The sequence below is a fragment of the Aquila chrysaetos genome, chromosome 4 (assembly GCF_900496995.4).
Source record: "Aquila chrysaetos chrysaetos chromosome 4, bAquChr1.4, whole genome shotgun sequence".
Classification (NCBI taxonomy): domain Eukaryota; kingdom Metazoa; phylum Chordata; class Aves; order Accipitriformes; family Accipitridae; genus Aquila; species Aquila chrysaetos.
The window spans coordinates 51,830,505-51,842,834 of NC_044007.1; the positions used below are offsets into that span (position 1 = coordinate 51,830,505).

The following is a 12,330-nucleotide window of genomic DNA, read 5'->3' on the forward strand; positions in this document are numbered from 1 at the left end:
CAGCTCCAAAACCACCCTCCCCTCCCTTTCCCTTATGTCTGCTCTCTCTTCCCCCTCACTTGATGCAAACATCCTTAACGATCAACACCTTTCCTAGACAAGCACACTGTAAGATATTAGCAACTGCTCTGAGATAATTTTTTCTCTAAGAAATGTTAGAGTATTGAACCTTGTAATAAGCCTAGAATAGGACTACACTTTGCTTTTTAAAAGCCTTCTCTGAATGCTTTGAGGAACATTTGGTTATATTTGGCAACAGAATCTTTCAGTCTTCCTGAAGGGGTTAGGTAAGTGTAGCACCTTCCTCTCAGTACCTAGTCTGTTCTTTCCCTGATATTATTATTATGGGCAGCAGTTTCACAGAGCAATTAGGAACGGACTTGCTTCCAAAAGACTTTATTTCAAAAGTAAGGGGTAAATGCAAGACAATTGTCTAACTTAAAAAAGGGAAGAGGATGCAAGTACTGTGATGAAACTGGCAAAAATGTCAAGATTATTTACTGTTTATGTAGTATCCACCAAAATAGTAATTTTTCTATTGTTATAATGAATCAGGGTAGTCCTACCCTAACACTGCTTTAGTGCAGCACTGAAGATCAATGAAGACCTGTATGATGCAAAGAACCATGCAAGAGTACCACCAGAAGATCTTAAGTTTTTACTTTACCATCAGTTTTCCAACAACAAAAAAAATTTTAAAAAATTACTTTCACAGCACACTGTGAGAATGTCACATGTAGCAACACTGTATTCTGCTTGATAAAGAGCAGCATCAGAAACAGCAATCAGAGTTAAAGATACGTTGATCAGAATTTCTTAATTCCAAACCATCCCACTCCATCAGTTCATCTTTAAAGGTGTTGTTTTGGAAAGAAACATTGCTAGATTTTTAGAACTTGCTAAAATAAAGACTGACATTAAGAATAAAAGTATGAGAAAAAGACAAAATTTGAGTATTCTTTTTGCACTTGTAAGCAAAAAGTTTCATTTAAAAATACTGATGATCACTATTTAGTTTTCATAGTCTATGATTATCTTCAGAGTGAGTAAGAACGTTCAATGCTCTACCCAGAATTTCAATTTAGAGACAGGACTGTTAATTTTTTTTTTTTGCTTGCACCGAGTTCTTGGAACCACTTGTATATTAAGAGTAAAGCTAACTGAACTTACTCTTTGCTATGCAACTTGGATGCAGCCCTCAAGATTTCCTGGGACATCACCAAAGGAGTTCCTCTGCTGGTTGGATTCAAATCTGTTTCTCATGTAATACCCAACTGTATTTACAGAGATAGATAGAGCCACATTCCATGTACTTCAAATGAAAAGGTCCAGACTTTTGCATATATAAAGACACTGGTTTGTTAAATTAACATTTTCATATGATTGCAGCGCATAGTTTGACTTTTCATTTTGCCCTTGGTGGAGAAGGATAAAAGGTTCACTGACATTGTGTCCATATGCAATTTTTAATTAGTTTTTCAAGTAGCAATAGGAAAAAAAGAGGGACTCTCCTAGTATGTTTTCCCACTAAATACTTCAAATTATTTTTAAAAATTGTTTTTTAAAACTAAAATATATAAGCTCTGAATCATGCAACATAGGACCACCTCAGCTACATCAGTCTGATGTAACTGGGCAATTGGTGAAGTTGTCAGACCATCCGAAGAGGTAGTGACAGTCCATTCTCACAGTGCCAGCCTGATGTGTGGGCTATGTTAAAAAAAAAAACCACTGAGGCATCACTATATGCTCGCTCTGTTTTCCATTTTGGTATTCCCAGTCAACCACTCTCTCTTGACGTTGGTAGTTGACATTTACCACTGCACCAACATAGTTAGAAGCAGTAAATTTGTGTTTCGTTTCTTTAGCAGCTATACACTCAGTGCTATTCATTATATATAGGTGGGTCTCCATCATTTGAAAACATTGACAGTTTCTTTCCATGATTCTGCACGTGATCTTCATTCATCTTCTCCAGAGCTTCAATCTAGAGAGCCAAAAATAAATCCATGCTGAAATCATAAAAACACACCTGCACCAGAATGTTTCTAAAGTGTTAAAAGGTAGCTTCAGATGACCGATCAGATATATCCCATACTGCTATTTCAATGATTCAGTCACTTGTATGGAGCAACATACTTTGGAAGTACAGCTTGAAACATCTGTTCTCAACAAGTTAGTAAAACGAACAGCACTCCTTTATAGTTTCATGCTATGTAACTGAAATGCACGAGTTGCAGGGAAGACTGGATGATTCTTAAGACTTCAGCTGTATTCCCTGAAGTACAGAAGTGTCCCTTTCTCCAACTCTGAACACCTCTACTGTAACTCAGCCAATCCATCAGCATTGGAGAAATTCCAATACTAAGATTACAAATCCACTGCAACCATTTTTAATGGTGGAAGTTGAAGACAGTTATACTTTGATGTTTTGTGCAATCAAAGTAACACAGTACAGTAGCTTATTGTGATCATCAGATTGTTATGTTTGGATTACTTCCTCCTGTACTCCAGGGGAGATAATTTTAGTTACTAATGACTAAAGCCAAAGTCTGAAGTTTAAGGATGGGCTGCTCAAATTCACCTCTATATAAACAGTAATGTAAGTCCTTCCAATAACACTTGTAAGCACAAAAGATGACATAAAACAACAACCTCCCCCCCAGCACCACCCCCCCCCAACCCCAATTCTCACAACAGTCAGTGAGGGAATTGGTTTTTGCTCGATTAACCAATACATAAGGATCGTGTAACAGTGACATTGTGTTCCGTTTATCTCTTCCTCACTTCGGGGACCTACCCTAGGAGTTAACTAGTTGCAAGCTCCCACCTACTATATGCTGGACTACCATAAACCTAAACTATCATTAGGAATCAAGTAGCGTAGAACTGCCATGTTGCCCTTACTTTAATTATTTTTATAAATGTCTGATATCAGGATGCACACCTTGAGGAGTTACAGCCAAAATTTGAAAATTAAAAGCCAAAGGTGACCAAAGATTCCTGGTCCATATTTACATTAGCATGATTTTAGGCTTGAAAATTGAAAATGCTCGCCTAAACTTTAAATTCAAGTAAGGTAAAATCTATAACATGAAAAATGAGCAGGAGAACAATTATTATTTTTAACCCAGCTTTCCTTTCTCTGCACAACCTTTAAGGTATATAAGGAAAGACAACAAAGCTAGCTTTTAAACTAAAACAGATCACTACATTTTCCATAACAACAAAAGAAGCAACTGTATGCAACATGAAACTTTTTATACTCGGAGCAGGGGGATCAGGAAAGGGGGTGGAGAGGTCTGTCAATCTGAGTTTCTGACAGTCTGTATTAGGTTGAAATAATCAAGTTTTGAAAGAGAGATGCAGAATGATTGCTGAAATTATACTCGCACTCACTAATCATACAAACTAAACGTGGAAAGGTAAGGTATCACAATAGCTACTGTAACTAACCAGATTAAAATGTTAAGACACAGAGAAAGCTATACCTCTGCTTGAAAGTCTACTTCATTGTCAGCTGTAATATTTAAACCTGAGACAGCATTGAAGAGTTCACGCTCATTAAGTGCTTCTGCCACACCTCCTTTCTGGAAGAACTAGTCAATATAAAAAGCACACATTAAACACTTTACTACACAAAACAAAATACTCCATTTCCTTTCCCAAGTTACAATTACAATATTTAGTCAAAGTCACATTTTTGCTTTTGTTGACCTACAGATAAAAATAACTAAAAGAAGTTTTAAGTTCTAGTGGTACCGTTTTATTCTTCCACACTTTTTTCCCTTTTGGAGAACACCATCAGTACCGACAATATGCAAGAGCAATCATATGTACACACATATATATATGTGGTGGTAATAATTTTTTATGGAGTTGTATTGGTTGATTTTTAGTTAGCTCTGAATTGATTTTATCTTGAAAAAACATTCAGCATAACAGAAGACTGTCAGACAAAGAGGTCCTACCTGTGAAACATTCCTACAGTCTCTGAACAAAAACTCAAGTCCATGAGGATGGGTTGGCTCCACAGACTGACTGACATCAATAAGCCAGACCTGTAGCCACAGAGAAATAGCAATTCACTTTGTATTAACATTTCACATTAGATGAAACCTCTCCTTCCCACATTAAGAATAAGCTCACCTTCCCGTCATGCCAAAGCATATTGTATTCACTCAGATCTGCATGGACTAGGTTGCACTCCTTATACAACTGTTGCATCATCTGCAAGGAACCAAATTAATGAATGAAGTATGCTATACTCCAAATAAATACAGTTTGCATGACTATAACAAAAAAAAAGCCTTTCCACAATTGCCCACCCAATTTACTTTTTTTTTTTTTTTTTTTTTTTTTCCCCTCCAAAGTCTTCAACAAAGTTCCATACAGGGAATCACTGTTTTGGTAAACTGCCAGCAAACTAAGCTTTTATCACTGAGCTTAGCTTTGGCAAGTCAGAAGAATCACTCTGGTAAACTCACGTCAGCTCTGCAAACCAGTCCAAGTACAAGAGACAGATAAACACGTTCTCTAAATATACCTGTCATTCTCACCCCATCACACAGGAAAGAAGTCTCAGTCTTAGATACTGAATCCTAACTAGTATGCATATTCACTTAAAACATGGTTGTGTTGCTCTACTGGTCTCAAGATCTGAGGCACAGACCATTCATATTATCAAGCTGCTGAGTTGGTTGGGTTTGTTTTTTTTTTTTAATGTCTACAGGAAGCTAGTAGCGAGTGGACAGTTAGTAGGTACATGTTTGAACCAATTACAGCAGATAATAGGAAAGTAAAGTATCCACCATGAAACATTCTAATTCATTCTCTGATTTCTAGATTTGTTACAAAGGGGGGTGAGGAGGGGTTATCCACTGGAAAGTGCTTAAGCACTGTAAATTAAGTACTCAGTAAGCCCAGAAAGACCTCAGAGAACTTACTAAGCCACATACTGCTTCTATAAAAGGAGGACTACTTGCTCACAATTCCTCTGCTGCTAAGTATCTGTTTGTCATCAAGTTCCAGCATGTTTTCCACTCAGATTAAGACTCAATTTATTTTTTTTTTTTTAGTGCATAATTTCTTATTTATTCTAAGTCACACATTAAACAGCAGCAAAATAAGCCTTTGGACTCCGTATCTTGAAAGTGATGCAAGCATCCTGAAAAGTAACTAAATGCTGATTTGTCCTTGTTATTCCCCTAAAAGAAAACACAACCCAAAATTGGAGGAGAAATCAGCACTAGCTTACATTAAGAATCTGATAGTAGGCCTTTTTCATATCTTCACTACTAAGTGTTACATCCTTTAGTTTAGGAGCTGGGACTTGATCCTGGCCAATGAAAGACATAACCAAGACGTGTTTCTTAAGGATAACCACTTGAGGACAAGGAATTCCTGCATTCTGCATTCTGTGGATCAGAAAATAGATACCAATTAAGAAAAACAAAACCAAACCCCCCAAACCCTACAGTTCTACTTCCTGCTTGCTCATTTCCAATCTTAGAGAGCTGTGTGTGAGAAACTTCATCCACAGTCAAAAAGTCTTTGAAATAGACCAAATTGAATAAATGTATATATTTCACATAGGAAAATTCAGATCTTAAAGTCATAAGTAGGTCTAACAATGCTCACTGAAAACTAATTACTCTCTTCATGGGCTTGTAAATTCTGCCACCAAATCCTTGAAGATGCTGACAATTCATTAAACTGTAAGAAACCAGAGGCTTATTCAATCTGCGCCAGGCTGTATACTATTTAGCCTAAAAATCAAATCTAAACTTCTACCCAGGCATAGTGTATCTCCCTTAAACAGAAAATAGGAAACCAACAGGCATTTGGCAACTACACTTTTTTTTTTTTTCCTTTACCTTGTTAAGTTATGCATTTCTTTCTCAGCCCACATACGAATAATCTTTCGTGGATTCAATTTACTGAAGCGGTCTTTAAATCTGTAGTCATCCTTAATGTATTTGTCACGGTTCTTGAATTCATTAAGAGTTGTTTTAAACACTTTGATGGCACATTCTGGAGGTATAACTTTATCTTCAGTTGCACTTCTCATGGAAAAAGTCAAATATTTAACAACGTTAACTATTCACATCTTTACAAGCAAATGCATGGGTTTGTTTTTTTATTTTTTTAAACATTGCAAGATTAGTGATTTTTAAGATAAGAGAGGAAAAAGATCTGATTTTCTATCAAATTTGGAAGCCAATTCAAGTTAAGTTAAGAGTTCTATGATTAAGCTTATATATGAATGTTTATGTTTTGGCATTTTGATTATATGTTGCTTACCAAATAGGTTCCATCTCTCACTTTGTTAATATTTTACTTAAATATCATAGCTAATAACAGCCCTGTTAATGGATGTTCTTGCTTCAAGAAATTACAAGTGAAAAAAGTCTTGCATTAGAACAATAATGATAGTATCACAATATTTTGTTAAGCACCACAGAGATATTGCCCGTTGAATACTAAGCAAAAGAATACTCCTGAACATCATTCAAGCAAAGTTCAATTAAAAAAACCCAACCCCCCAAATCCCCACACACCCCAAAAAACCCCGCATCTCTTCTCCCCACCCTCAACCTACCTCTCTCTTGACGTCTCTAAACAGGTTACCTGTATTTGGGGTTTATTAGCACTTTCTTAACTCACTTCAAACTAGTGGTGTTTCAGTGTACTACAATCGCTACTAATGTACTACAATCCTTCCAGCATGGTAGCCTTCAAAACTGGACTCTTGCACAACTTGCAAAGTGAACAGCATCCCAACACCATTCTCAAGGTAACCCAAAAGTAACAAACAGCACCTCCCCTGAATTGTACAGATGGAGCTGATAATACAGTGATCTAACTGTATGGAAAGACAATCTTTAGGCAGCCTAAGATCATCATGACAGCTCTGTAGTCTGGGGCACGTCAGCAGAAAGCATTCCCCAAAATCTCAAGACTTCTTTTTTATAAAAGGAGTACATATTTTTCCACAAAAAGCTGCAGTGGATTTGTCCCCATTCATTAAATGGTCTCCAAGGAGGAAAGTGAGGACGTTTTTACTTTACGGTTGGTACCATTTAGTTTTCAGATTTTACTATTATCTGCATATATGTGAATACAAACTTTAAGTCTTAGGAATGAAAGCTGCAGATTTAAATATTTTTGTGGTTTCTGCTTTTTCAACCATCTCTGGTACTTGAAGCTACTGTCAGTAACAAACAATATACTTACTTTCCTCCATATGCATGAAAAACAACAGATTCTTTTCCTGTGCTGATGCAGCCTGTGATGGTCTCCAGCATCCCAGCATTGACCATCTTATACAGAAGTAAACGCGTTTTAGGATCCACTGCTTTCTCCTACAGGCAAGAAATGAATACGCAATTCATTAAAATAATTCTTTGAGTGAGTTTAGAGTATTTATATACTGCAAGCGTTCAACTAGGTGGAAAGAATAATGTACAAAGATCATTCTCTCAACTGATAGAGAGAAAAAAACAAAACAAAACAAAGAGATGAAGCAAAGGCAAACTGCTCCAGCACTGTCATCTTTAGCCCCTACTATTTAATACCCTCAGATACCTTATAGCTGTGTAGCACATATAGTATTTTACCAATTCTACATAAAGTACAGACTGTGGCTCAAGTGCACTTTCCATAGTGTTTTCAAGAAGTCTTTACAAATCATGAATCAAAATATCCCAAATTTTATATTCCTTTTATATCAGTAACAATAAAATAAAGCAGAACACCCAAATTTGAAGAAGTCCACAGCAGGAATTACCAGAGGCCCTGCTCTCAACTCACCCATAAACCATATCAACTGACTTCCTAAATTATTAGGTCAGAGTTTACTTGATCACCTCATCTTCCTGAAACTTGCTATGAAGACATATTTCAAGCCACATGGTTCAGCTGCAGAGGATTAGTCCTCTGGATGGTTTCTATAAATAATTTCTAGGCAGTTTTTTCATTGTAGCTGATTAAGAGACAAGTTTATAAAGACAAAGGAAAAATATGGAAGCTGCTTGGTTTTATTTTGATATGGCTGTCACAGTAATGCAGCTCAAATAAAGACAGCCTTTTTCTAGTAGGAGCTGGATGATACCATCTCCTTCAGCAATGTTAACGTAATATCACTTAACTCTTTTACTAAAAATGGAATGTTTCAAGGAAATTACCAAAACAGTGTTCAGCTGTTACACAAGCTAAAAAGTATATAGAGATACTTTATTAAAAACATACAGCAGTGGAGTGCTCCTTCTTTTCATGGAGCCTTGCACTTCGACGTTCCTCAGAGTACGCGTGTTGCTTTAAGGCGTTGAAGACTTGATTTGATAACTTTAAGTCCATCCCAATTCCATCCCCAACTTGGAATTCAGGTGCAAACTACAAGTAGAAATAATAGAAATTTAAGTATTGTTACTAGCAGACACCAGAAGCTGGCACAAGCAGAAATTTCTCATTCTGATTGCCAAAAACCTAGGGTAGATTAGGACCTATGTGAAACCCACTTTGTGTAATGTTGTCACTATGTTAAAAAACATATTGCTCTAAACTCAGAACTTGAAGTTCTGCCCAAATTGATACGAGATTACCTAACATCCTGTAAAAATAGCACTTGCAACATTTCCTTATTTGCAGAAGTTGCACCAGTTACATTAAAGAAAATGGAAGTTATGTACTACGGATAAACAGACTGAAAAGCTCCAAGTCAAACAATTTACTGAAAATGAGTTACTTGGCTCATCAGGCAAAATTAATTAAAAAAAAAAAAAAAAAAAAAGTTACACAATAGCTATGCTTTTCAAAAATAGCCTTGGTGTTTTATTTGCCTGTGTAACAAACTTGGGGATAGCTTTGTTTTGCCAAAACAGTTCTGTGCAAATTCTTGAATTGTGGTCATTAACAAACTATTACTAAACAAAAAACCCATACAACTCAAACTGCCAATTTGAGTAACTACTCCAAACACTGCATTGCTTTCATCCAATAAAAGAAAAAAAGTCAGCACCGTATACAGTAGCACAGATGGACAAGCATTAGTTCTTTGGCTGAATTACAGCATTCCAGTTTCACACACAAAATAAGTTTCCCTAAGTTTTCACTTACATTTTCCATGCGAGCAGTGTTCTTTCTTCCACATACCACTTCATCATGTTTAGTAGTAATGTCTTTTCCTTTTCCTACGAAGCCCTTTCTTGGTGTAGTAGTAGGTTTATCTGCCAGCAGTGAGAAAAATAAATCAAACTTTACACGTAAGCAAACATAACCAATGCTCATAAAGGTTCCACCATACCCACGAAAGTAACATAATTTTATTTATTAAACAGACTAAAATACTTCAATTGTATGATCTTAATGCAGTCTTCTCTTACCCTAAACAAGACAGCTTCTTTTGCTATGTTATGACTTACTTCTATGTCTTTTCTGGGATGTCAGATACACTTTTGGCGTGTTAATGACAGCAATATTCAATATCATGTGCAGACGGCCCTAGGCAAATGTAGATGACAGATATGCATATCCCACAATGCTTTCCACGTACAATAGTTATTTTGCCCGATTCAGACACCAAAGCGAATATACTGGCAGACAGAAGCCTGAAGTTACCCGCCCAACTTCCTGCATAACACCTCCCAGTTAGGTGACCTCCTTTTACATACAGCTGGTATGTCTCCCTACATTCAAAAAACCTAATTTAACTACATCATATTCTTAGGTCTATTAACCGAAGAAATTGTATTGTTTAAAACTGCCACATACCTGCTCTATAAGGATCGTGACGGGTATCCTGCCAATCAACCTCATCCTCTGAGCTGTCACTGTCATAGGGATGCACCTTCCGATAATTTTCAAAGGATATGGAGACTTAAGAAACAAAACAAATAAGCGTGTCTGTGATTATGAGGGATTTGCTACTTCCTCACAGCTCTGTAAGCTTAAGCAGAGTGCCAAGAATATCTCCAAAGCAAAAATATTTCTTCTGATGAGGGTACCTTTGCTATCTCCATTAATCTTCTTCTCTTCACGCCGAAGCTGTGCATCATATTCCCTGTCAAATTCCATCTGCAGCATCTGAGCTAGCATTAGGTCACTAGAAGTGTCAATATTTTCTCCTGTAATAAATGGTCCTTCAGCAACACTATGTAAAATGAAAACAGAAATTTAAAAAATTAAACACAGTACTCTAAACAGAAACACCGCTTTATACCATTTCATCACTCTATACAAAAGACTTCATGCAGAGCTGCATAGAAACTAATGGATCCCAACTGTCTGGCCCCCCTCCAAGCCAAGACTAAATATTAATAGAGCATGACTTAATTTCTCTTTGCCACCCCTTTACAATACAAATATTACTTAAACTTTTACTTGTTTACCATTCTGTAAGAAGCATTACGCTATATTTTTAAGATGCCCTTCATGAAAGAGAAAGAAGGTATACAGGGGTATGTGTATATATATTTATGTATTTTAAAAAACCAAACAGCGTTGCTTTGCTCTGCTTCACAGAAATGAACACAGGCAATATTTGTATGAGTTTAGAACTAGTAAGCTCTTGGCCTATGTTTGGAGCTTCCAAGTATTAGGAAGATATGGGCGATACACCTGACAGTTCTCAAAATAACACTGTACACTGTTAACAAGAGTCTCTAGAAGGGAAGAAAAAAATATTTCTGACAATGTTTCTTAAAGCGTAGCTTCCAGACTAGCTTAAAGCACCCAAAACAATGTGAAGAAAATATCAAGAAAGAAGGAAAGGTGACAGAGAAGAGCATCTAAGAAAAGAGTTTTAACTGGGGAAGCTGTCTTCACTGAAAGAGACCCGAAGAAGCAGAGTTTGGAGATAATAGGCAAAGCATTTACTGTATCACTACGCATTAAGCACATTGTCAGAAAACGCACAAGAAAGAGAAGATGGCTTCACAACTATGGAGATCACTAATCCAGGATTTAAACTTACGCAACCACTTCAGGAAAAGCAGCATTTTCTTCTTCCAGCTGCAGCTCTTTTGCCAGCTGTTCACTCATTACATCAGCAAGGGAACACGATATTGATGTTGTGTTAGGGGCTCCCCACGGACACTGTAAATAAACACTTTATTCAAGTCGGCAAGAAATGCAGTGGCAACACAATAATCAGGACAATTAGCTATCACTGGCTTTAAGCTCATGTAATCTTATAAGAGCCTGTCTTCTACAGATACTTAGGGAGCTATGATGAACTAAAGTACAGAAAATAACTCAAAGAGTAGTTTCATAAACTCACTAGGGAGAACTACGATTGAAAGGATGTTGATGGTCACTTACTAACGGGGGGGGGGGGGGGGGGGAAGACGGGGCAAAGCCCTCCCAGAAAGTTTTCTTACGAGTGTACACACAGACTATGTAAAACTTCTCTTTGAATAACTCAACAGTAACGGCTTACGCACAGCTTCCTCCCCCGTTTCTGGAGCCCTGGAAGGACAGCCGTCACAAACATCCCCTCAAAACCGCAGAAGCCCGCACACAACTTTGCCCCGGGAGGCGGCGGTCGGGTGATGACGAATCCAACCAAGCTGTGACTCACTGCCTACCGCCTCGATAACCAAACTCGCCGAGATCCTGCCCCCGGCTCACCGACAGGGCTTGGAGAGAAGCGACTCGTTTATCAGGCTCTAACAGCAGCTCTCTCCACCGCGGAGATAATTGCCGGGAGCAGCGAACCACGCCATGCCCTGCCCAGCGCGGCTCCTCACTCACTCACTCAGGCCGCGGAGCCAAGCGCTCAGTTTGCCGAGTAACCGTGACCCTTCTTTTGCTGACACCGCTTCGGCGGGCGGAAGAAGGGCCGCCGCGTACCGGCGCCGCCAGTGCCCCAACGGGCTTCTGTCCTCCTCCACCTCGCAGGAGCCAGGCCAGCGGCGGCCGCATCTCTACGGGCCGTTAAGGGCCGCCGGGCCGGGCCCGCGGCCCCTCGCCCAGCCCGCGCTCACCTTGCTCTGCCAGGCGGGCCCCGGCCGGGCGTCGGGGGCGGCGGCGGCGACTCCTACCGGGTCCATCTGCGCATGCAATGGCGGGCGGGCGGCGAGGGCTCTGGGCAGGGCAGCGACGCTCCCTATGTGACGCCTTCCGGGTTACCCCCCTGCCCCCCGTTCTCTCTTGCTGTCGCCTGCCGTCAGGCTCCCCATTGGCGGGCGGCTCGGGGCCTCACCCGCCTTTCCGGTGATGTCAGCGGGGCGGGCGCGGGGTCACGGGCGGGCCGCCGAGCCGTGGGGGCCGCCTGCCAGCTGACCCCGCGAGCTAATGGAGAGCGGGGGGCGCGGGGGCGATGGCAGCCCG

At 39.3% G+C, this 12,330-nt stretch overlaps 1 protein-coding gene across 4 annotated transcripts; it reads right to left on the reverse strand.

Moving 5' to 3' along the window:
• Nucleotides 1–643: 643 nt before the first annotated feature.
• Nucleotides 644–12,132, reverse strand: RIOK3 (RIO kinase 3). Of its 4 annotated transcripts, none has more exons than XM_030011957.2 (13): nt 11,985–12,132; nt 10,973–11,094; nt 10,005–10,150; nt 9,772–9,876; nt 9,118–9,227; nt 8,251–8,394; nt 7,237–7,364; nt 5,877–6,065; nt 5,258–5,417; nt 4,150–4,230; nt 3,972–4,061; nt 3,492–3,599; nt 644–1,987 (listed from the first exon to the last, which is right to left on the reverse strand). In XM_030011957.2, exons 1-13 carry the CDS (start codon nt 12,048–12,050, stop codon nt 1,886–1,888), a joined length of 1,551 nt encoding a protein of 516 aa, XP_029867817.1. In that variant the 5' UTR covers nt 12,051–12,132; the 3' UTR covers nt 644–1,885. The 4 variants fall into 4 exon arrangements, with proteins under 4 accessions (XP_029867817.1, XP_029867819.1, XP_029867820.1 ...); XM_030011959.2 differs by having other exon boundaries at nt 5,877–6,062; nt 11,985–12,131; XM_030011960.2 differs by lacking the exon at nt 11,985–12,132 and adding an exon at nt 11,756–11,915.
• Nucleotides 12,133–12,330: the final 198 nt, after the last annotated feature.

Excerpts from the sequence above, each read along its gene's own strand:
- RIOK3 (XM_030011957.2), bottom strand. The coding sequence starts at position 12,050 with ATGGACCCGGTAGGAGTCGCCGCCGCCGCCCCCGACGCCCGGCCGGGG. Across the intron at positions 6,066-7,236 it reads TTTCATGCATATGGAGGAAA|AAGTGCAACTGAAGATAAAG; the intron begins GTAAGTATATTG and ends TTTTTCCATGAG. Across the intron at positions 4,231-5,257 it reads CCTACTATCAGATTCTTAAT|ATGATGCAACAGTTGTATAA; the intron begins GTAAGCTAGTGC and ends GGTTCCTTGCAG.